The sequence below is a fragment of the Lissotriton helveticus genome, chromosome 4_1, assembly GCF_964261635.1.
Source record: "Lissotriton helveticus chromosome 4_1, aLisHel1.1, whole genome shotgun sequence".
NCBI lineage: Eukaryota > Metazoa > Chordata > Amphibia > Caudata > Salamandridae > Lissotriton > Lissotriton helveticus.
Window position 1 is genome coordinate 1,505,401,476 of NC_136063.1, and position 24,340 is coordinate 1,505,425,815.

At 47.2% G+C, this 24,340-nt stretch overlaps 1 protein-coding gene across 1 annotated transcript in view; it reads left to right on the forward strand.

The window, feature by feature from the left end:
* The window catches only part of ABCA13 (ATP binding cassette subfamily A member 13), a 2,470,580-nt gene that overhangs the window by 1,493,050 nt on the left and 953,190 nt on the right, over positions 1-24,340 (forward strand). Inside the window, exons 36-37 of the mRNA XM_078686273.1 lie at positions 13,750-13,842; positions 14,382-14,463. Of these exons, the coding sequence (XP_078542399.1) occupies positions 13,750-13,842; positions 14,382-14,463 (175 nt within the window). The remainder of the gene's footprint in view (positions 1-13,749; positions 13,843-14,381; positions 14,464-24,340) is intronic.

Genomic DNA, 24,340 nt, shown 5'->3' on the forward strand with positions numbered 1-24,340 from the left:
CCTCTCTTTGACTCAACTCTTAGAGTATATCCATTTGTATCTCTTCCTTGAGTGACTTTACTATTTGTACATTTGCAATTTTTCTTTCTGTTTGTATCTCTTCCTTGTGTGACTTTCCATCTTGTACATTTGCAATTTTTTCTGTTTGTATATTTTATGTAACGCATGTAATCCTAAGTCTTTATGCTTTGCAACTGGTTCTTATGTAAAGCGCTCTGACACCTTCGGGTAAAGTTTGCGCTATATAGAAGCACGTTACATAAATAAATAAATAATGGTACTTGACATTTCATATGCATATAAATGGTAATGAACTTTGTGTTTAAAGTACTATCAGGCACATGCATCAAGGTTAAGGGTGGGCGTAGTTCGCGAAGTAGCGCTACGCGAAGCTACGCGAAGTGCACTTCACACTACGCGAACTTCACGTAGCACTACGCGAGCTACGTAGTAGCATGTTCGCACTGTGCAAGATGCGTTTTCAATTATTGCACAGTGCGGACAAGCATCCGGCACTGTTCAAGCATTGAAAACGGCATCTTGCACAGTGCGAGCTGTAGTTTTCTGCTGCTCGAGTAGATTATTACTCGAGCGGCAGCTTTCTCAAAGCGAACAGGTAGTTTCTCATTGAGAGCGGTCGCGAGCATGCGCAACCACTCACAATGAGAAACCTGACCTCCTCGCGTTGAGAAGCTCGCCGGGATGTCATTTTGCTTGCTTGCGGTCGCGAACAGGACGTTCAGGACCGCGAACAAGCAAAAAATGACCGCTGCACTAAGCTACGCTGCACTACGCATGTTCGCACTGTGCTACGTGCAGCTCGCGTAGTGTGAAGTTGCGAAAACTTCGCAAACTCCGCGAGCGTAGCGTAGTGCTTCGCCCAGGGTTAATCAAGGTAGGATTATGCGAGTCCTTAATTGCGAATATTAAGGAATCGCAATTAAGGACTCACAAAATCCTATGCATGTAGGAATCACTTAGCGATTCCTACATATTCCTTATTTGCGACTCACAAATTGCGAGTCGCAAATAAGGAATGGCTTCCCAATCATTCCTATGGGCCTACAGGCCCATAGGAATGAATAGGAAATTGCATGCGCAATATGCGAGTACCAATTTCAAGGGTGCAAGGACACCCTGTTGCGCTCCTGAAATAGATCTGTGCACATATGTTGCGCACACACATGTCCCAAGGGCATGTGTGTGTGTAGCTTACAACTTTGAAAAATGCACTTTAGTGCATTTTTCGAAGTTTTCGCTATTTACCATCTGGTATGATTTCGCAGTAAATAGCGGGCCAAAATAGTGAAATCGCTATTTTAAAAGGCATCTCGCATTGCATTTAAGGAATCGCAATTTGCAATTCCTTAAATGCAATTGCAATTTTAGAAATCACAAAATATTGTGGTTTCTTAAATTTTGAGTGGCAAGTTATTTCATGCATCGCAAAAGCTAATTTTGCGATTGCACCGTTTGCGATCGCAAAAAACTTTGATGCACGTGCTTGTAATTGTCCAGTCTGTGTATGTATTGCTGAGCGTAGGGAATCAAAGGGTGTTAATGATGATATTTTCTAGCTCTGCAGAAGTATGTATGTATGTATGTATAAACTATTTTGTAGCGCGCTCCGTTACTTGAGAGTATCCTGGCGCGAGGGGAAAGGCGGGAAACAGAGCCGGAGAGAAATCAACTTATATTAAACTCTTGAATAGGTGTGTTTTTAAATTTTTCTTAAATAGCGCCACAGTTTGGGAGGAACGCAGATAAAGAGGTAGAGCGTTCCACGCCCTGGCCACAATCACAAAGATTGACTGGCCACCAAGTCTGGCACGTTTGAAACGGGGAAGGTACAGTTTCAGCTGCGTGGATGATCTAAGAGAGCGAGTTGGTACATAACAGATAAATCTCTTTCTCAGATAAACGGGGCCTTGGTCGTGAATGGCTCTAAACGCCAGCACCAAAGATTTAAACAAAATGCGCTGCGCAACCGGGAGCCAATGAATGGTGCTCATCTCAGCACGTACGCTCCTCCATCTGGGGATGTTAAAAATCAGACGGACGGCCGCGTACTGGATGATTTGCAGGCGCTTCACCAGGTAGGCCGGAATACCGCTGAACAAAGCATTCGCGTAGTCCAGCCTTGCCAGTATAAGAGCTCGGGCAACCGTCTCCTTAGCTTCTTTAGGGAGCAGGGGGAAAAACTTGCGGAGCATTTTCAGTGTGGCAAAGCAGGTGCCTGTCAGTTTTTTTATATGCTCCTCAAATCTGAGGTCCTCTGCAAACCAGATGCCCAGGTTTTTAGCCGGTCTTCCCATCTCTTTTGGACTAGGGATGTTAGGGGGCCACAGTGTGTTCTTAAACAGAGGGGGGAAGGAACCGTAAAAAAGCACCTCCGACTTGTCCTCATTGCACTTCAGCTGGGCCTGAGTCAGCCAGCGAAATACAGAGGACAGACACCGATGAACTACTGATGAGTCCAATTGATCATCAGGCCAGGTGAACAGCAGTTGGGTATCGTCCGCATACCCAATTATCTTAGCCCCATACTGTTCCGCTAGATAGACCAGGGGGGTGATGTAAATATTGAACAGTAAGGGGCTAAGAGTGGAGCCCTGGGGGACCCCCGTGAGAAGTGGTTTAGAATTCAAAACATGGGGGGCATCCAGACCTGCTGGGACCTGTCGGAGAGAAACGAAGACAGCCAGGACAGCACCGTTCCCCCAATGCCAATAGAGGACAGCCTAGCGAGAAGGAGTTCGTAGGGGACGGTATCGAACGCGGCAGAGAGGTCCAATAAAATTAGGACCGCTCTACCGCCTCCGTCCAAACAGTCCCGAATCGCCTCAGTCATCTCCACTAGCGCTGTCTCAGTGCTATAAGTAGCTCTGAAACCCGATTGGGCAGAATGGAGGGCATTGGAAGATTCAACAAAATTCTCCAATTGTTGAAGCACCACCTTCTCACAAACTTTCGTAAGTGCTGGCAAAAGAGATATTGGACGATAGTTCCCAGGAACCGTCGCGTCCAGTCCTGGCTTCTTCAAAAGCGGCAGAAGTTTGGCTTGTTTCCACCCAAGCGGCACCTCCCCTGAAACCAAGGAGAGGTTCACTATCTGAGTGATCTCAGAACAGACCAAATCCGCCACCTCCGAAAGCACCCGGGCCGGGCACGGGTCAGCGGGAGAGCCCGATTTCAGAGATTGCAAGAGGGGCAAAATATCACCCTCAGTAACTTGGCCAAAGTTCAAAAGCAGTTGTCCAGAATAGGGACAAAGTATGGGACACATGTCAGTCACTACACAGTCAGCAGACATAGCCACCATAAGGTCCTGCTGGATCCTCGCTATTTTACTGATAAAAAAGGTGGACAAGTCCTCGCACCATTGCGCAGAGGACGGAAGGGCAACTGCATCAGCTACCGGCGCAACAAAGCTCTTAACAATAGCGAAGATCTCTCTGCTATTGTTATCTGCTTTTGCAATACGCCCTGCGTAGTAGTTCCCCTTTGCTCCCTTGATGGCTGCATAATAACTTTTCTGTGCTAAACGTAGAGCAGCTTTAGCCTCTGGGCTATAGCTGCATCTCCACGCACGTTCTAATTTTTTACAGCCAAGTTTCATCACCCTCAGTTCAGGAGAGAACCATGGTTGGGAGGGGGAGTGTCGTACCCTAGACACAGTTGTAAGTTTGATGGAAGCAGAGGCGGCCTGCCGCACCCACTCGCTAAATTCGCCGACGGCCTTGTCCAGAAGCATCGTAGTTTTCGGGCGAGCTCTGGACAGGGCCTGTCTGAACACGGGCAAGTTAATCTTTTGGGCGTGATAGATGGTGGGCGTGGGACCAGGTTCCTCCGATACCCATTCAAACCTGACCAGGTCATGGTCAGACCAAGTTATTTTTTCCACTGACACAGATTGAATCGGGAAATTGGAGCAGACCAAATCAAGCAGATGACCTCCCTCATGAGTTGGGACAGTAACCCATTGACTGAGTTGCGCCAGAGCAAGAATTTCGCCGAGCCTGCGGGCATCCGGTGAGTCAGGGGTATCTACATGAATATTAAGGTCGCCAACCAAAAGGAACCTAGGGAAGCTTAAGGCCCGCGGCACTATATAATCTTCTAAGGAGTCAAGGAAATGATTTGCCTGGCCAGGGGGCCTATAGATAACGGAACCACCTAAGGTGAAGTGCGGGGATAATTTTATAGCAAAGTGAAGAACCTCGCCATCAACACCCGCAATCGGAGGCTCAGCAACAAAGGACCACCCCTCCCTGTAAATGGCAGCCAGTCCGCCCCCTCTCCCCTGGGATCTGTCTACCCTCGCAATCTTAAAGCCTCTGGGGACAGCAAGTTCCACACTCGGAGCGGAGGTGCTGGTCATCCACGTCTCCGTGACGAACAGCACATCCAGCTGGCCATCCACCAGAAGATCGAAAATATCCGCAGCATGTTTAACCATCGATCTAGCATTAATCAGTCCCGCCCTAATGGTAGCAACACCGGCGTTCCTGACCAAGCGTGGGGGTAAAACAGGTTGGGGGAGGAAGCCACAACTAGGGCACTCAACCCAAGTTCCACCAAGATCTACACGTCGACATGGCAGTCCTACACAGGGGGGGGCAAGCTTCACAAGATCGTGGCGAGAATACATACGTTTCTCTAGGTTTGCCATCCCTGCAGGAAGTCGGGCAGAATGGCTGGCCCTGGGCCCGTCCGGGGCACGGACAGGCACAGACGGGCCCTCCTTAGGCGCTCCTTCGGCGCGAAGACGGCGCGCCCGCTGCGCGCGGCCGCTGCGCGCCCTATGAGGAACCATTATTTAACCCCCAAGCCCCTCCCCGAGCTGGACCGCTACCTCCCGACCAGCCAGGGACCGGACCTCACTCAAAATGGCGCCGCCCGACCTGGCCCTCCACAACCATCGGCACAGAGCAGCCGCGGTGGAACGGGGCGCAGGGGAACCGGGACAACAGCACAAAGGTTAAAAACGGGTCCAAATTGTTAAAAATACATACATCAGAATTTTCTAATCAATTAGATGTAAAAGTGCAAATTCGGTTTTTAAAAGCGCTAAAAGATGAATGCAGGAAAGCGAGTAGGCAGAAGAGTAAACTCGCAGTCTGCCTTTCTTTCCCCAGCGGAATCTCACAGTGCTGCCACCACTATGATCAGCCACGAGGGTCAGGGAAGCACCAAATCTATTTAACCCCCAAGCCCCTCCCCGAGCTGGACCGCTACCTCCCGACCAGCCAGGGACCGGACCTCACTCAAAATGGCGCCGCCCGACCTGGCCCTCCACAACAATCGGCACAGAGCAGCCGCGGTGGAACGGGGCGCAGGGGAACCGGGACAACAGCACAAAGGTTAAAAACGGGTCCAAATTGTTAAAAATACATACATCAGAATTTTCTAATCAATTAGATGTAAAAGTGCAAATTCGGTTTTTAAAAGCGCTAAAAGATGAATGCAGGAAAGCGAGTAGGCAGAAGAGTAAACTCGCAGTCTGCCTTTCTTTCCCCAGTGGAATCTCACAGTGCTGCCACCACTATGATCAGCCACGAGGGTCAGGGAAGCACCAAATCTATTTAACCCCCAAGCCCCTCCCCGAGCTGGACCGCTACCTCCCGACCAGCCAGGGACCGGACCTCACTCAAAATGGCGCCGCCCGACCTGGCCCTCCACAACAATCGGCACAGAGCAACCGCGGTGGAACGGGGCGCAGGGGAACCGGGACAACAGCACAAAGGTTAAAAACGGGTCCAAATTGTTAAAAATACATACATCAGAATTTTCTAATCAATTAGATGTAAAAGTGCAAATTCGGTTTTTAAAAGCGCTAAAAGATGAATGCAGGAAAGCGAGTAGGCAGAAGAGTAAACTCGCAGTCTGCCTTTCTTTCCCCAGCGGAATCTCACAGTGCTGCCACCACTATGATCAGCCACGTCAAGTGGAAACTATAGACATCTTCCTTAGAAGAGTATACAGTGACACATATTGAGGTATTTATTATAAACATAGGGAGATAAGTAAGTCTATATGTATTTAAAAAGTCATTCATGTTTAACTTCCAGAAAATCTCAGTTCCCTTTCAAAGCACACAGAGTTGGTCATAGATAAATATTGCTACGGAAATATCAGTTTTCAATTATAGCTTATGTTCAATGATCCAACAACAAGTTATTTAAGGCAGCTCTTTTTTTGTAGAAATCCACTAAAACATGCACACTGTTTTCACCCAAGAAGAAACAAGGCAAAGTGTGGAGGACTGTGATCTGTTTACTCTCTCACTCACTTCTCCTCTTCCACCCATGCCTTTGTGTATGTGGCTTTTCAGGCGGGAAAGAACATTGTTTCCATTGAATCATGTGCACAAGATTATAGCAAATTTGACTATTGGAAAGTGGTTTATTAGTAGTGATAAGTGCACAAACACAATATAAGGCTCAGTCAAGGTCTCAATAAGTTATTCCCTTGCTCAACCTTTGGTAGCTGGCAATGAGCAGGCGGGCTTAACATAGGAGTCTGCTGTGTAAAGCATTTAAAAACATCAATACGTTAAATAAGTAAAAAGTCTATCACTGAATCCATAAAAATAGGCTATATTTATATTAACAAATAGACACCAAAACAACAAAAATCCAATTAAGGAAAGCAGAAATATGAATCTTTAAAGATCAAAAGTAAAACTAGCGCTTAGAAGCAAATAGCACTCAAAGGATTAAAAAAGATCGCGCTGGTCCAGGACAAAATCAAAATTTCTTTACATTTACTTCCAGAAGTGATTCTTGATACAGGAAAGTGGTCCACAGTACTAACCAAGTGTTCAGATGCTCTGGTTTGCCACTTGGGGTCTGGGACTATAACTCCCGCAATGCACACGGCCAATTTATGGAGCTTTTTACTAAAGTTGCTCCAAACTTCTCCAAATTCTGGAACTTCTTCCCGGAGTTCCTCTTGTAGGTTCAAAGTATCCAAAACACCAATCCAAGGGTCTAGAAGCTATGAGATGGCCATTGAGATGTTGAGATTACATACAATTTGATCACATACAATTCCCAGAATACACTGGCAAAGTCCTTAAAAGTCCACTGGACGCCCTCCAGGTTGGGGATTTCTTGGGGTTGATTATGTAGGTGAGTTCTGTTAACCTGTTGCTGTCAGGGAGCCCACCAGGGCCGTTTCCAGGTGTTGTCCCGCCCTAGGCGAGAATTGAAAAATGCCGCCCCCTCCCTTTTTCTACCATCACTCTCTCCCCCGTCATCCAGGCTAAAAGAATAAATGCATTAGATAGTCTGCCATTTATTGCAGTATTATCCTTCTACCTGTGTTTGGTACTCGTTTGTAACATGCACACGTCACTTTTCTCTTGTAACACACTGTTTTCTATCTCTTACATTTTGTTTGCTTTCAATGCCTGCACAAGTGCCACCAGTCCCAATGTAACGTTTGTTCTTGAGTTTGAGTGTCCTCCATTTATTGCAGTATTATACCTCTATGTTTACTTTGTACGCTTTTGTAACCTGCACACATGTCACTTTTTCCTCCTATATTGCACCGTTTGCTACCTCTTGTATTTTGTTGGCTCAAGATTGTCACTTTTGCCTCATTTAATGTAACATTTGCTTTTGTAATTTGTTCACTTGTAATGTTCTCATGTATCAGTTCTGTTCCTATTGTGAAGCGCTCTGACACCTTTGGGTAAAGTCCGCGCTATATAAAAACGCATAAATAAGGTAAGGGGTCCTCTGCTCTTTCTTCTGCACCCTCTCTTCGTGCTTCCTTGACCCCCTCTCCCATGTCCTACTACTCCTCCAGGCTCCAGCCTCGCTCACATGCAGGGAGATAGCTTCCATCATCACCTCACCTCAGTCACAGGCCGGAGGCCTGGACATGGGGCCGCCACCACCACCATCTTATGATTTCAAATCAGTCTCAGATCTTTTTAGCCTACTGCAACAAACAGACCCGCCCTGCCCGCGCCACCATCCAAACCAAACCTCACTCAGACACCCGGCGTCAGTACTACCTAACCCCTGCTCATGCTCACTCAGTGTTTTGCGCCAGCCAGGCCCACTCCGGCCGTGACCGTGAGGAGTGGACGGGCTTGGACAGGCTCGGAGATAACAGAAACAGATAATGATTCACCCACCCACCGCCGCCTCATTTACAACATTAACAAGCAGGCCTGAGTGATTACGAACAACGTCATTATTACATGATGATTCATTTGCAATTGAATTTGCATGCAATGCATCCGATCCGAAATATGTATTTAAATCTATTTTCACAGCCAGCGGCCTTCTGAGTGACTCACCGGTGCGTGCACTGCTCAGTCACGACGTTACGTATATCCCAAGACCAGGCCTGCCCACGACCACTGTGCTGTTTGGAGGGCGGGCGGGAGACGGAGTCGGGACCGGACAACAAGACTGTGTGTGGCACTGGCAGCAGCAGGGTGGCAGCTTCAGTATACTATACTAATTATGGTAAATTGAATTCACGGCCATCACACTGGGAGCAGCGCGCCAGCCGACACACACAGTCCGACCGTCCCCCGCGCGCGCCGAGAGATGGTGGCACTGGTGCGCCGTGCGCGTCACCGTCACTGGCCTGCCCTCCCTGGCTGAAGCACTGCTCATGGATTGGCTAAAAATGTTTCCCAGGGACGTCATGGGTAGCGCTATCCAGCGCTACAAGATTGACGGCCCTGGGGACCCACACTTACACTAGTGTGTCCGGGCCCGCACCCCGCTCTACACACACACACGCTACGGTGCGCGCCGCCCCCCACCCCCGCCACTCTGCTAGGGTGTGCCGCTCGGCTCTAAACTGTCTGCGCAACATCATGATGTCACAAGGCAGCAATTGCAAACAGCAGGTGCGCTTGCACAGTGCACTCGGACTCCACTGCATAATTGATTTCCTGTTTCCTTCCAGAATAGTGCCACACACAAAAAAAATGCCGCCCTCACCATTTTGCCGCCCTAGGTGGCCGCCTAGTCCTGTCTAATGGCAGAAACGGCCCTAGAGCCCACACTGTAATCATTGTGAAGCCAGACAAAGTCATTAGGGCTGTAGTTCCAGATTGTCTATGTTAGAAATGGGGGTCCCTTGTTGGCAGAGGTAGGTACCTTTGTCCAAGTAGGGACCCTCCTTCTTAGTTAGGGTAAGGGGGATACACTTCTAAAGTTACCCTTGCGCACCCCATTGGTAGCTGGCATGAGCAGACAGGCTTATCTCAGAGGCATTGAGGAAGATTTTGTGAACACATACAGTAATACATTGAAAACACTACAAATGGACACCATCCCGTTTAGAAAACTAAGTAATCTTTATCTAAACCAAACAAGACCAAAACAACAAAAATCCACAATAAAGTAATAGAAATATGACTTTCAAACGGTAGAAACAGCTCTGTTCAAAGTGGGTTGCAGATGCAACACTTTCAACACAAAGTACCTTGGATGCGTCAAAACGACAAGCAAAAAAGAGTCAAAGGGAAGATGAAGCGTTGGTTCTTTGCTGCAGAGGTGGTGATACTTTGGTTCCTTACTGCTGCACAGGGGAGGTGATGTGTCAGTTCCTTACCTGAGAGGAGGTGATGCGTCGGTTTCCTACTGTGTGGGAAGGTGATCTGTTGCTTTCTTACTGCATGGGGAGGTGATGTGTCGGTTTCTTACTGCAAATCCCCCAGTGATGCAACAGACCTGGCACCTGATGCAATGCGTAACAGTCAGTGATGTGCTGAGACGCAAGGCCTGCATCAGAGTCGATGCGTTGATCACGGACGTCAGAGATCAGTGCACAGGTCTCGTCGCACGGCAGACACTTCAGAGGCGGGCAGGCGCTGTGTCGATTCTTCAGCTGCCATGATGTGTCGGAAACTTCTTTTGCACCGTTGCGATGCGTCGGAACAAGGAGATGCATCGATTTTCAAATTTCGTTACTCTTCTTCAGTTCCCAGTCCCAGAAACAACCTGCAGAGGCCCAGAACACTGACAGGGACATCTTGGTCTGTCAGAACTACCAGCAAAGGAGTTCAGGGGGGCCTGGGGTGAAGTCTTTGTGTCCCTGAGACTTCAGAAAGGAGGCAAGCTCTACTTCAAGCCCTTGGAGATCTTCCTCAAGCAGGGGCCACAGCACACTGCAAAGTCCTTATCCTTTCCTTGGCAGAAACAGTCACTACAGGCCAACGCCAGACAGCACACAGCAAAAGTGCAGTACTTTGCCTTCAGTTTCTCCAGGTCTTCTCCTTGGCAAGGGTTCTTTTTGAATGCCAGAAGTAATCTTTGAAGTATTTTCTATCCCTGAGACTCCCAACATGAGGCAAGCTCTACTTCAAGCCCTTGGAGAAAACTCTTAACAGCAGGATGATGAAAGAACAGTCCAGTCCTTTCCCTGCCCAATACAGAAGCAACCACTGCAGGCCACCCCAACAGCACACAGCACAGGGGCAGCACTCCTCCTCCAGCGTTTCCGCTTCTTCTTCCTGGCAGGTTCCTTAATTCAGCAGTAATCTAAACTTCAGGGGCCTGGGCCCCACTCTTTATTGCACAAAATCATTTTTTCTCTGGAGACAGAGAAGCTCTATGCAGCCAAAACCAGCAGCTGCCCAGCAGGAGGTGGAGACAGCATTGCATTAAGCCGATTAGGCCTATTCAGGTGTGAAAGAAATCTCTTCCTCCTGCTCTAAACGCAGCCCAGGTCTATTCAGTCCTGACTCATCCAGGAAAGGCAGGACACACATCAACCCCATTCCTCTGCCCCCCCCGGTGCCTGTCTGAGAGAATGCACATCCCCCAGTCCCTGCCATTGAAAAAGCCAGACAGCCAATCCACAAGCCTGCAGAGGCACACAGGACCGCTAAGCAAAAAATACTCACTATCAAGTGGTATTTTCAAACACACAATATGAAAATCATGTTTACTAAAAGATGCATTTTTATGTTCTGAGTTGAGGCATATTAAATCCCATCTTTCCATCTTGTTCCAATGGGAAGTTATATGTATAAGATGTTATAAATAAAATCCCATTCTATCCTATGGGGCAGATAGCCTTTCAATAGTGACAAACTAAATTGGCAGTATTTCACTATCAGGACATGCCACACACATCAGGGCATGTCCTACCTTTCACATACACTTCACCCTGCCCACAGGGGTACCTTGGGCCTATCTTAGGGGTGACTCGCATGTAAGAAAAGGGAGGGTTAAGGCCTGACAAGTGGGTGCACTTGCTATGTTGACATGACAGTACCAAACTGCACACAAACACTGCAACGGCAGATCTGAGAACCTTTTGCAAGGCTGCTTGTGTGGATGGCACAATCAGCTCTGCAAGCCCACTAGCAGTGTTTGTTTTACAGGCCCTGGGCATACACAGTACACTGTACTAGGGGCTTAACAGTAAGTCGAGCGAGGCTGGCCTTTAAAACGACAGCAGTAGTGCACACTAAAGTGCATTAGGTTTACTGGGCCTTTAAACCTACATTCCTTACCAAATACTAGGGACTTAAAGGTAGGCTGTCAGTACCAATTGTAAGTACACCTAATTACCATGTACTTTTAAACAGAGGTACTGGTTCCTCACACTGACACAAAGCAGCCTTATGCTGTACACAACTATATTTTAACCCACACCTGTGGTAGGCTCTTCAAATGGATAATGCACACAACATTGCTTCTAAGGGGCCTCAGCAAAAGTGAGAAACAATTTATTTCTAATTTGGGGGTGTTACAGTTGGTATATTCATTTACTGCTGGGCTTTGCTTAAAAAGGAGGCCCGGAATGTACAAAGTCTGACAAATGTCTTCAGCTGGTGCCACTTTAAATCATGGCTCCTCAGGAATATTCACAAAGGAGATCTTTTCACTGACTCAAATGAGAACATGTGTTCTTTATATCACCAAGTATCTCCCAGACATTCTTAATGTGAGTTGCAAAATGTGTCCCCTTAAATTGAAGAACATGGGTAATGCAAAATGCATTCTTTTTCTTTCAAAGTCTTAAATTGGTCTTTAAATTAGATCCATTGTTGCCATTGTGGAGCTAGTCATTTTTACATCATTCGCAGTGGCGGCCGCCACAACACGAAGATGGGGGGCAGGGGACTGATGGGTGGGCAGGAGGGTCTTGAAGGGAACGAAAAATAATAATTTTTAAAAATGTAAATTTTTCCGGCTGCCTCTGATGGCTTTCACAACCTTGGAGCTCTCCCAGCAGTCTCTGGGAAGGCAGGGTTGCTCAGCCAATCATGTTGCTGCTCTAGAAGAACAGCACCAGGATTGGTCTGAGTTGCCTGATCTGCTGCTCAGACACTGCCTGCGAGCCTGAGGCATTTCTCCAACCCGGCTGTGAACCCAGCTGGGTTGGAGAAAATAGAAGTCTGAATGTATTTTCGGTCGGCCTAGGACGGCCAGCCAAACATACATGCGCACTTCTAAGTGTCACCAACTGCCTGTAATGGCCCGGCCTGGTCCGGCCCTGCAAGCATGTCAGAATCAGTCAAAGAAATACAAAATGATATTGTTTCATTATCATTTTATTTTTCTCTGACTAGTGGGGCGATGCTCTTCCACCATTACGGAGAAGCTGCCCCTGATCATCTCCTCTAATTGCTTTTGTATTTCACCTCTTTTGTGACATTTGAAAGAAAACCTTGTATGCATAATGTAGTCTAATGACAAACATCAGCTTTACCATTTTAAGCCTTACATCCCTGTATCATGCCATCGCACATCGCTGTCCGTAGGTTAGGTTTTCTGTCATATGCCAGGCTTACCACAGTGCACAGACATCCTGCAAGAGTTTTTTTAAGCACCCTGTGCAGCCTGTTGGAAGTCAATGACTGCCTGCATTCTCATTTAATCCTTTTCCAAAGAACTAAATGAATTTCACATGCCAACTTAACATAAACTAAGTACTTCAGTGATTCTCTGCTACATATCTACATCAAACCTTCCATCTGCCCCCGAAGCTTTCTGTAAACTTGTGACAAGCGGCAGCAGATTGTGCCTAGGGCTGGCTTAGGGGAGTGTGACCAGTGCGGCTGCACTGGGCGCTGACCTGAAGGGTGGGGCTCTGATCTCAAGGGGGGGTTCTGTGTTTAGCAATAATGTATGATTTAAAAGCACCTACTGCAGAGTTCCGTGTGCATCCAGCTTTTATGCAGCGATAAAAATGTCATAACTCTTGTGATTAACGTTCTAGCGAGAGAGAGAGGATTGGAGTTGAGTGGAGTGGCAGTTTTAACTCCATAAAGTAGTGCAGAGGGTTAATATTTCTGCTGCAAAGAACAGATCTGCATTTTATGTGGATAGCTGAGTGGTTTAGTAAAGCACCCTTTACCTGCGCTTTAAAACAAATTATATGTATGTGAGAGAGGGGCAATGGAGAGATCTTTTGCCGGGTGGTAGTGAGAGAATCCGAAGAGGAGGTCATATGGGCAGTCAAAAAAGATTGTTGCACCGGGCGCTGCCTGCACTAAAGCCGGCCCTGCTTGGGGCTTTCAGAGGCAGCAAATCTAAGCCGTCATCTCAAACGACAAATGTACCGGATTTAAATTCGCTAAATTTGGTTCTTCCGAAGCTATTAACAGTACTGATTTATACACCATCACTAAATGGACAAATGATTAATATACTGTGGACTCAAAATGTCCACAACCCCGTGTTCTGTTAATCATTGGAAGCCAAGATAGCATTCCATCCTGAGACAATTAAATGTCTTCATTTTTCTTTCATTACACAGTGCTGATGGAGTTGATTCGGCAAATCTCTCCCACGTCCTTCTGAGGCAGTTTGTCGGCCATGACAGCCCCTGCAACTCATCCCGCAACGACATGTAAGTGCATACCAAGCAACGGAATATTTCCATTCTGCTTCCTGCTCTTAGATTTGTAGTAGTTTCTACCAACTCATTGTGATAGTTCTCGGCAATGACAGCCTGTGCGGCCAAGAAAGCAGCACAGTCTGCAAATACTTACATCCCACCTAAATATGGCGCTGGTATGACGCTGCAAACAGACATTAAGGACCACTAAGAGAGGGCTGCAGTAAACTAAGCTGACGCAGTCTGCATTGTTCCAGTAATGCGTGATACTGCTTTGGACAAATTCTGCAATTTGTTTTGATACATTCTCTCTTAGCAGGGATCTGGACAGGGCCAGGCTAGGGTCTCCAGGGTAACAAGAGCAGTTTAAACAGCGAAATGAACCAGGAACCAGAAAAGTGTGTGCTGAGAAAAATAAGGAAGTGAACGGGAGAATAGGTGTGCAGACATGAAATAGGAGAGGAAGACAATGCATGTAGAGCCATGAGTGATGTATACAGAGGGTACATTTCTTAAACGGAATATTCTGACCAGTATGTGTTTCCCTACAGGAGCAGCTATGCATGTTGGCCGACAGAGGCAGGCGTGGAGCGTGCATCTTTCGAACACTGTCCGTACCTGCAAGGTCAACAGGTACGATGTGGTTTTTTACATTTCCTAGTATTCTGCTGCTTTTGATATGGACGTTTTTCAGAAGAAGGTTCTCAGTATGCTACGTGCTCAGATAAAGCCTCTGAGAGGGTCTCGAAAACTAGCACGCGCACAGGATGTGGTGCACCTGTGAGGCAAGCACGTAATTATAGGCCCAACACCGTGAAGGATGGTAATGAAGACACAGAGGGCCTCATTTATGAGATTTTGCCGTAGGGAAGCCTGCTGCGCTTCCCTACGGCAAAAGAAAAGGGCAGGAATGCACCATATCTATAAGTTACGGCTCATTCCTGTCCTTTTCCCCTGCGCCAGCGCACTATGGGCTGCCTGCGCCAATGCAGGCACCTTTGCACGGGCGCCTGCTTTGTGGGAATGATTATTTTTGTACAGGAAGGAAAATCTTTCTTTACAAAAATAATCACAAGAGACTTTTCCTCTTTCTATGTGTGCTGCAGAATGTAGCACACATAGGAAAAGGAAAAACAAGGCGAATTAAAAATATTTTTCCCGTAGCACATCCCTTGCACCTCCCCTGGGTAGGCGTAAGCTTTTGGCAGTGTCTCAGATTTACGATTTCTTGTAAAGCTGGGGCAGTGTCAAAAGGCCATGGATGTTGCTGAGAACGCCCCCAGCAACACCCATTGCATGCCCCTTTAATGCAGAACACTGCGCTAAAGGGACTGATAATTATCAGCCAGCATTAAGCCAAAAAAGTGGCTCAGTGCTGCCTGATAAATATTGCGCAGGCTTCTGCGCCACGGAACGTCACAAAAAGTGATGTTCCGATTGCGCAAGGGGCCTCATAAATGAGGCCCAGAGATTTTACAACGCCTCCCTAAACTCGCATATCGATTGTGTAGCCATGCAAAGTACGTGTGATAATGAAAATCAAAGTAGGAATAAATCGTGTCGGTCAAGGTCATTCAGGAAAGCCAGCAGTCCATGCATGCAGGGTCTATATATGTTATGTGTCTTCTCTGATTTAATTTCAGCCCTTCCCCAATTTCTTTATAACCTGATTTAGTTCATTGTTCACCCCAACGTTATGTCTCAAGAGATATGATTCTCCGTTATATAATGCGTGATTTGTTCTCTAAAATGGATTTCTGTAAAAGTATTACAAAATGGAATTTAGCTATCAGACTTGGTTGATGCAGTTTATTTCTGCATTTCGATGCCAAGATAAGGTAGCAACATGCAAACAAATTAATTAACAAGTTAAGAGCTGCTCTTAACTAGAGAAACGTAGTAGTGGTGGCCCACTGGGTGGCCCCATATGTGGTATTTGTGAGCTGCGGAGGTCAAATGCAGCCTACCCCTTTGATGTGTTATGTTTGCATGCCAACAATCTCGTTTTTAGCTCCTTTCTGGGTCCATAAATCCACCAATCATTGCGAGATAAACTTTAAGTTATGTTATGTTAGGCGGCTCAACTTTATGAACACTTTAAAGTTCATGTATCCAACAAGAAGGTGCCCGGGTTGAAGTTCATGAATTTACCAAGCAGGTGCACAGACGCTACCCTCCTGAACATACCTGAGACCAGTCCACTGATCGATCTAGGTCCTCATGGATCCAACTTCTTCACCTTTAGGGTCCTGCCTATTCACCTGTGGCTGCTCGCACACTGCCTCTGTGCCTTCTGCCTCTTATTCACTCCTCTCTTCACTCTTTTGCCCTTCACTCTTTGCTCTTTAGCTTTGTAACTTTTTGCTTCTTTAACCCTTAGCTTTCTGTACCTTTCACTCGTTGACTCTTTTGCTCATTTGCTTCCCATTCTTTATTCTTTTGACTCTCAACGATTTGCCCATTTGCCCCTCATCCTTTGCTTTTTTGACTTTCTTTGCTCTTATGCTTTGTGGCTTTTGCTCCTTATTCCCTCAGCTCTTCCGTGCATCTTCATTCTATGACTTGGACTTAAAACTTACATCCTTCTAGAATACCTCGATTTCCACTTGATAAACCAAAATTAGCCTAGCGCCATCATACTGCTCAAATGGCTAGAAAACCTTGGAGTGACTCAAAACATCAACGAACCCACACACTCTATGGGTCACACCCTCAACCACCCACCAACAACCACCTCACCAACGACCCCGACATCGCCAGAGCCAACCTACAAGAAGGGATGAAAGACGTAGCCGAGTGGATGATGAACAGCCGCCTGAAACTGAACTCAGATAAGACGGAAGTCCTCATCCTGGGATCATCGCCCTCCGCCTGGGACGACTCCTGGTGGCCCCCTGCCCTGGGCAGCGCACCCAAACCAACAGACCACGCACAAAACCTGGGCTTCATCCTGGACTCCTCCCTCTCCATGACCAGACAGTCAACGCCGTCTCCTCGTCATGCTTCAACACCCTGCGCATGCTACGCAAGATCTTCCGGTGGATCCCCACCGAGACTAGGAAGACGGTCACCCAGGCCCTCGTCACCAGCCGACTGGACTACGGCAACTCCCTCTACGCCGGAACCACTGCCAAACTCCAGAAGAGACTCCAGCGGATCCAGAACGCCTCAGCAAGACTCATCCTGGACATCCCCCGACACAGCCACATCTCCGGACACCTGAGAGACCTGCACTGGCTCCCGATCAACAAGAGAATCACGTTCCGACTCCTCACCCACGCACACAAAGCCCTGCACAACAGGCCCAGGATACCTCAACAACCGACTCAACTTCTACACTCCAACCCGCCAGCTCCGATCGACCAACCACGCCCTCGCCGCCGTCCCCCGCATCCGAAGAGCCACCACAGGAGGAAGGTCCTTCTCCTACCTGGCCGCCAAGACATGGAACTCCCTCCCCACCCACCTTCGCCTCACCCAGGACCACCTCTCCTTCAGGAAGCAGCTCAAGACCTGGCTGTTCGAGCAGTAGCGGACCCCCCCCCCAAGCGCCTTGAGACCCTCCGGGTGAGTAGCGCGCTATACAAATGCATTGATTGATTGATTGATTGAGGCTCAAAATCACAGCTGTCATGCCTTTCACCTGGACCGGCCACGCCATTGTCCAATTCCAAATCAACATCCGTCACCAAACTAAACCCGTTATCCCCAGACTTGCCAGCTGGAGCTGCATCTTGGAACCTAGCTGGTGCACACCCTGGGCAGGAACAATCACAACCCAAAAGACCACCTAAACAACAACTTCAAACAGTTTGACAAATGGATCACAGATTCGCTGACTCCCTGGCACCCCACAAACACAACACCCAAAGATGAACCCAAAGCCAGACCAACTGGTACGCAGAGGAACTCTGCTCAACGAAATAACACTGAAAACAACTGGAAAGAAGATGGAGAATGAACTACAAAGAAACAGACAGGGAGACTTACAAAGCAGCAGTTGGATACTACCACAAGCAGATCACAGATACCCAAAAGAAGGACCTAGTAGAGCACATAGACAAAAGCTTCAATAGCTATAAAGAAATCTTTGCGATTCTCAGTGTTCACCACACCTGCTTCCACCACTAACATTATCACCTCCTTGCAAAGTCTATGCAATAACCTTTCAGAATGTTTCAGCTTCAAAATCAAAACGATCTACAACTTTGACTCTCAACCTAACCCTGCTACCTCGCTTCCAGCCTACCCACTAACCATCATGTGAACACCCTGATGAACTTGGAACCAACCACCACAGAATAAACAGCCAACATCAGGAGACCATCCATTCCGGGGCACCGATAGGCCCCTGCTCCCATCACATCTAGAATAGGGATGCCTCCCCAATCAACAAAGTACTCACCTGCATCCTGAAGATGCAGGTGAGTACCATGACACTCCCAGGATCCTGGAAACATGCAACGGTCATCACAATGTTAAAGAAACCATCTGCAGCCCCACCCAGCTAGAAAAATACTATCCGTTCTCCCTACTAACCTACCCAGACCAGGTCATGGAAGAATCCATTAACAAACACTTTGTGCACTACCTCAACACTCCCCAACCTCTAGACACCATGCAACCAGGCTTCTGACCCAATCACAGCACCAAGACGACCATCATCGCATTAACAGGCAACATCATGATGATCCTCATACAAGGAGAAACAGTGGTCCTCATCTTGCTCGACCTTTCAGCAGCTTTCAACATGGTCCCCCACTCCACCCTAATTAGATTAGAAGACTAGATGAAATAGGCATCAAAGGACCTACCCTCAACTAAAACTACTCCTTACTGGATCTGCTCCTTACTCACAGAAAGCATACAAACATTCAGCATGCCACCCTACATGTCAAAAGCAAAGAACCTCCTCTGTGGATTCCCTCAAGGATCATCTCTCAGCCCAACAGTATTCACCATCTGATCTTAAGCAGAACTGCCCAAAGAAAACAACACTCAACAAAGAGTATTGCATCCATTTCGTGAGATTATTAAAGCTCACTAAGGATTAGCATTATAAATGATGGTCATTATAAAAGGATGGTCATTATAAACACAGCACCTATTTTGGTGGCAAGCACATACATTTTCTTCAAAACTGTATTTCATCTATAAAGCTGAGATCATCACAAAAATTAAAGGGCAAGAAAAATTTTAACATTTCAAAGTAAACATATATATTGTTCACCTAAGAACAAACAGTAATAATAAAAGAAAGGTCCATCTGTGCAAAAAAAAAAAAATACCAGAAGAAGAAGTGATGAATATAGAAATGATGTCAACAGCAGAATCTTGGTAATCTAATTAAATAATTTCATGCAGCACCACCAGATGGCACAACGAACAAAAACACATATTATGTACAGTGTTTAGAAGATCTCCACCATTTGAAAAGTCAGAAACGCAAAATATAGGTGCAATATTCAGATTTCAACATTACTTTCAAGGGATGTATGACATTACAACGCATGCTTTTACCACGCATGCCTTTACAACGCAGTTTTTACAACGCATGCCTTCACAACGCATATCGCTTAGGGGTGCTGGATAGTGAATAGTTTAATTTACTATTCCAACTCCAGTCCCCGTGGATAGTAGGAAAGGTGTTGGATAGTAAATTAAATCTATTCCCTATCCTAGAACGCCCCCCAGCGATATGCGTTGTAATGACATGTGTTGTATTAGTTGCGTCGTAAAGGCACTGCATGGTAAAAGTTGCTTTGTAAAGGATGTTTCCCCTTTCAAGCCATGTGGAAAAGACATACTGATGTAAAGCATTATTTCTGCCTTTAAATTCAGTGATGATGATGTGGATAATTGCTGGACTTGGCCCTTTTTGGCAGGTTCACGCCTGAACTTTTTGCCTTGTCTGTAACCTGGTGTTGGTGATTTTAGGGCTCTGGGTCCTTTAACACTGTGGTCCAGTGTAAAGTGTGGGCGCTCTCTGTGTATATGTGGTGAGATTGCCCTGCCCTGCCATAGGAATGCATTGGGGATAAGTGTGTCCATGGTAGTTCCTGGTATGAGAGGAGCGGTAGGGTAGAGTTTAGTATTATGAACTCGTGAGGATAAATGCTGTGCAATGGTGTGCGCAGATTTATGATGACTGGTGGAGAAATGCCACTTTTAGAAGTTGGTATTTCTGTGTTCTATGTGTCCGCCTGACTGATGTGAATTGCATGTCTGGCTTGTGAGTGACAGGTGCTGAGAGGTGTGGGTGGCTCTAGGAGGGGCAGGGTGAGTCAGCACTAGGCTGAGTGGGACACCTGGGCTAAGAGTAGTGGGAGGGGTAATGCCCTGACTCTGAATAGGATTGTGCCTGCCCTAGAAAATGCTGGCTCCGCCCCCCTCTGGTGTGTCTGATGACGAGCCCACACCTAATAATAGGGAAGAGGAAACTGGTAAACAGAGTGCTCCAGAATCAGTTGGAACTGGTTCCCCCAAACCCTGTGCACTATAGACAAAGAGAAATGGTGTATAAATGTAGGGTCTGTGACCCCATGAAGCTGTTCAGTTCTATCCTGTTCTCTTCTGTGCTGGGGGCTTGATGCTGCTGGGTTCCAGGAGGAACAGCGATGGGGGCTTGCCTCCCTGCTGGAGGGCCCCATGTGCTGGCCTCCCTGGGCCCAGCTATGCCCCATAGACCTTGGACTGTGCTTTGGACTTTGTGCAGCTTGGGACCTGCATGGATCTGATGGACAATTGGGGCAAGGAGGAACCGCTGTGGGACCCAGCTGATGTCTCCAGGGGGGTCCCTACATGCTTGCCTGCCTGTGCCCATCTCTGCCCTGGCGTGAGGGGTGAATTGACTTGCCGTAGGCTGCTCCTGTGTGGAGCCCAAGAAGGGCTGGACTGTCTTCCTTCCTGGTTATTTAAAAGAAAGTGTGTGGACTGCTCAAGGGTGCTCCCTCATCATTTCTGCCACCACTGGGCAAAGGGCATGTGAAAAGCACTATATTTTAATTACCCATGAGAGGGAGAGTGGGGAGCCCTGCGGCACGAGGCTGTGGCATGCTGCGAGGGAATCCCAGCGTGAGGATTCCCCTGTGTTGTGAGGAGAAGTGGGAGCCCACCCCGCATTGTGGCTCATCTGGCGGGAGCCTACCCCGCATTTGAATTTATTTTTATTGGCGGGAGCCCACCCCTGCATTGTGCCACTTTCTGTGGGATCCTACCCGCATGGTTGTTAATTTCGGGCAGGAGCCTACCCCACACTTTTTTCCCACCAAGAAAGAGACGCTGGAAAGCAACCGCCACGGCCCGGGCCGGAAGTCAGGCCGAGGTTGCCTGGCTGTGGGCGTGGTGGCAAAGAGGAAGCAGGAAGGAGCCTTGCAGGCTCAGCATCGTAGTCCCGGGTCCCAGGAGGGGGCCTGGGTAAAGTCAGGGAGAACTTGCGCATCGGTCCTACAGTGGGGACAATTCTGGTCGAGGCACATTGGCAGTCCCTTCGTCACAGCATCAGAAGAGTCCCGGTGAGTGGGGTCACCAAGGAGAGGCCCGTCCAGAGCTCAGAGAGCTCGGTGTACCAGTCGGTGGAGTCCCAACTTTGTCAGTAAGGGGTTTGCCCAGGCGGGAGAAACCGAGTGAGGCCTCCCCACCCCCCCCTTTTGGGAAGCATTGCGAGGGCTGACTAGAGGCCCCAGGAGAAGCCCCGGTGAGTGGGGCACAGCAGAACCAGGTTTGGCTGAGCAGTCCCCGCAGGGGAACGGGCAGCTCCAACACTGGGAGACATTTATTTTTCTTGAAAAGTCCCGTAGTAGGACTTGGGGGCAGTTTGCTAATAGAAGCCCTGGAGTGGGGCCCCAAAGGCACCTCAGGTGCCAGTGCTAATTTTATTCGCCCAGCTGCCCTGTGAGAGTGTTGGGCAGCTGCACCCTTGGGGGACAGTTTGTGCTAGGTGAAGAAGGGGGTGAGCGCACAAAAGGCCCCAGCGCAGTGCACACTTTTCTTTGGCTGCATAAGCAGCAAGGGGGCCAGTGGGAAGGTCCTAGGATTAAGCCCTGACTTTGCAAGACATAGGGCATTTGAGCCCTCGAAAAGGCCAGCTTGCCTGGGGTCAGTTTCTAAGAGGGTCCCTACTGTGATGGTGTATGCCTAATGTGGTTTATGTGTAATGTTAGGCCTAATGTGATGCCTAGGACATAATGTATTTATGTTTAGGATGTTTAGGTATACTGTGTTTATGCTGGTGAGGCCCATTGTGTAATGAGTTTATGCTGATGAGGTTTGGGCCTAATGTGAGTTTATGTCTAAGGCTAATAGAATAATGTTTAGGTCATTATGGTACCAGTAGTTACTGGTTGTGGTTTGCATTTACTTACCTGCATTTTGATGTTCTGCCCGTGGCCGATTGACCCTGTACTGTATGTAATCCCCTGTGAATATTGCCCATGCCAATTGGCATAGTGTAAATGTGTGATTATGTTTCTAATGTGTTTATGTCAATACAAAAGCTATTTTTTTATATAACCTTGTGTGGAGTTTCTTTTGTGGTTTGCCTAGTGTGTTGCTGCTGTGAGTTGCGCAAACACTTTACACATTGCCTCTGAGATAAGACTGACCGCTCGTGCCAAGCTACCAAGGGGGTGAGCAGGGGTTATCCTCAATGTGTAACTTCCTTGCTCTGACTAGAGTGGTGGTTTCTGCCTGGCTTTGGCGGAAGCCTTAGCCAACCAGAAATCCCATTTCTAACAATAATATATTAGTAACATATCCTACTGATCAAACAGAGAAATGAAGGAACAAAAAGATGCCTAAAAGAAAGATTGGACCCACAAAGGAACGCTGATTGTGAGAGGTACATGTTTCATATCAAAAACAGGATGGGTCTTCAGATGAATTTGTAACACAACTACACAATCTGACAACTAATTTTCACCAGTTTAACAATGAAGAGACAATAAGATTACAAGTAATATACGGATGTTATTCAGGGTTAAATTGTTGAAGAAAACAACCAATTTGATGAAAATACTACAACTATGTGGAACACAGAATTGAGTGGAAGCAAGTGCAACAGCATGGAAACAAGAACAAACAGAATTGTAGAACAAGTGCAACAAATAAAGAAAAACAATAGCAAAAAAAAACAGAAATAAATCGAAAAACCTGTCAAGAAAATACATCGGAAACAAAGTTATGTTATAAACATGGGCTATCATTTCGATATCCTGGGGCATGTCCAGTACAAGACAAAAGGCTGAACATGTGGGAAGTATAATAATTTTGGGTCCGTCTGAAAAGCAAAAGGAACTAAGCCTAGAGATATTATAACCCATGACATTAGCAATAAATGGGATAGACAACAGGTAAGACAAACGAGCGGCCTAGAAATAGAAAAAGACAAGGAAAGATCTCCTGAAGGAAATGTACGGAATGCTTATACATGATAGATAGTAATCGCAAAGAAGAAATATACTTTTAAAATCAAAATAAGATAAATAAAACAGAAGCAGTACAACTCCGTGTCGAAGAGCACTTTCGTTAGATTGTAGGGCAACCTGAAACATTATGGGCCTCATTTATGAAAAGTGACGCATCGCTGCGTGAAAACAGCGATGCGTCACTTTTCACTGCGCCCTCCTTGCACCACCAATGATGCGTCATTTTTACAGTATGACGCATCATGTCGCAAGGTGTTGCAGATACGTCAGTATTTCTGACGTATCTGTATGGCGCATAAGTGACTCATTGCTGGAGTGTGTCACAAAAGTGACGCAACTCCAGCAATGTGTACTTTCACATGGGGCAAGCCCCATGTGAAAGGACCTGCTGAGGCAGGCATAAGAAATTGACGCATTTGTGTCCTAGAAGTGGCGCAGTGAAATCACATAGATTTCACTGCGTCACTTCTACAACCCTTTCTTGCGTCAATACGCCCCCCTTTCATACATTATACCTGGCACAGGTATATTGTGGCGCAGGGATTTACAAAGTGATGCATCTACCTAGATGCGTCACTTTGTAAATATGGCACAAAAAGGCGCATTTTTTACGCCACTGGTGCGTCACAAAAAGTGACGCACCAGCGGCGTAAAAGTGACGCATAGCCTCATAAATGAGGCCCTATGTGTATAGGATATAACAGAGTATAAAATATTTTAAACAAACCTTAAGCCATCCAATGTCAAATATTTCAATGGTGTGCACATTGTCTCAAGAGGAAATACATGTACTGAAAGGAGCAGTGGCGTAACGATCCTTGAGGGGGCCCCCCTGCAGGCTACGTGAATGGGCCCCCTCCGGGCTCAATCTAGAGCTCCCCAGCAGAAGTGTAGTGCTGACAGGGCCCCCTGGAGGGTGAGGGCCCCCCGCACCACGGGGGCTGCAGGGGCCCGTGTTACGCCCCTCGAAAGGAAAAATACAGGCACCTTGTTTCAATGAGTACATTGACTGCTCGGTTGATGACTAGAGTCAATAGGGCCACTAGAGCTGAAATCCTTCCTGATGGCTTTAATCTTCTCAACAA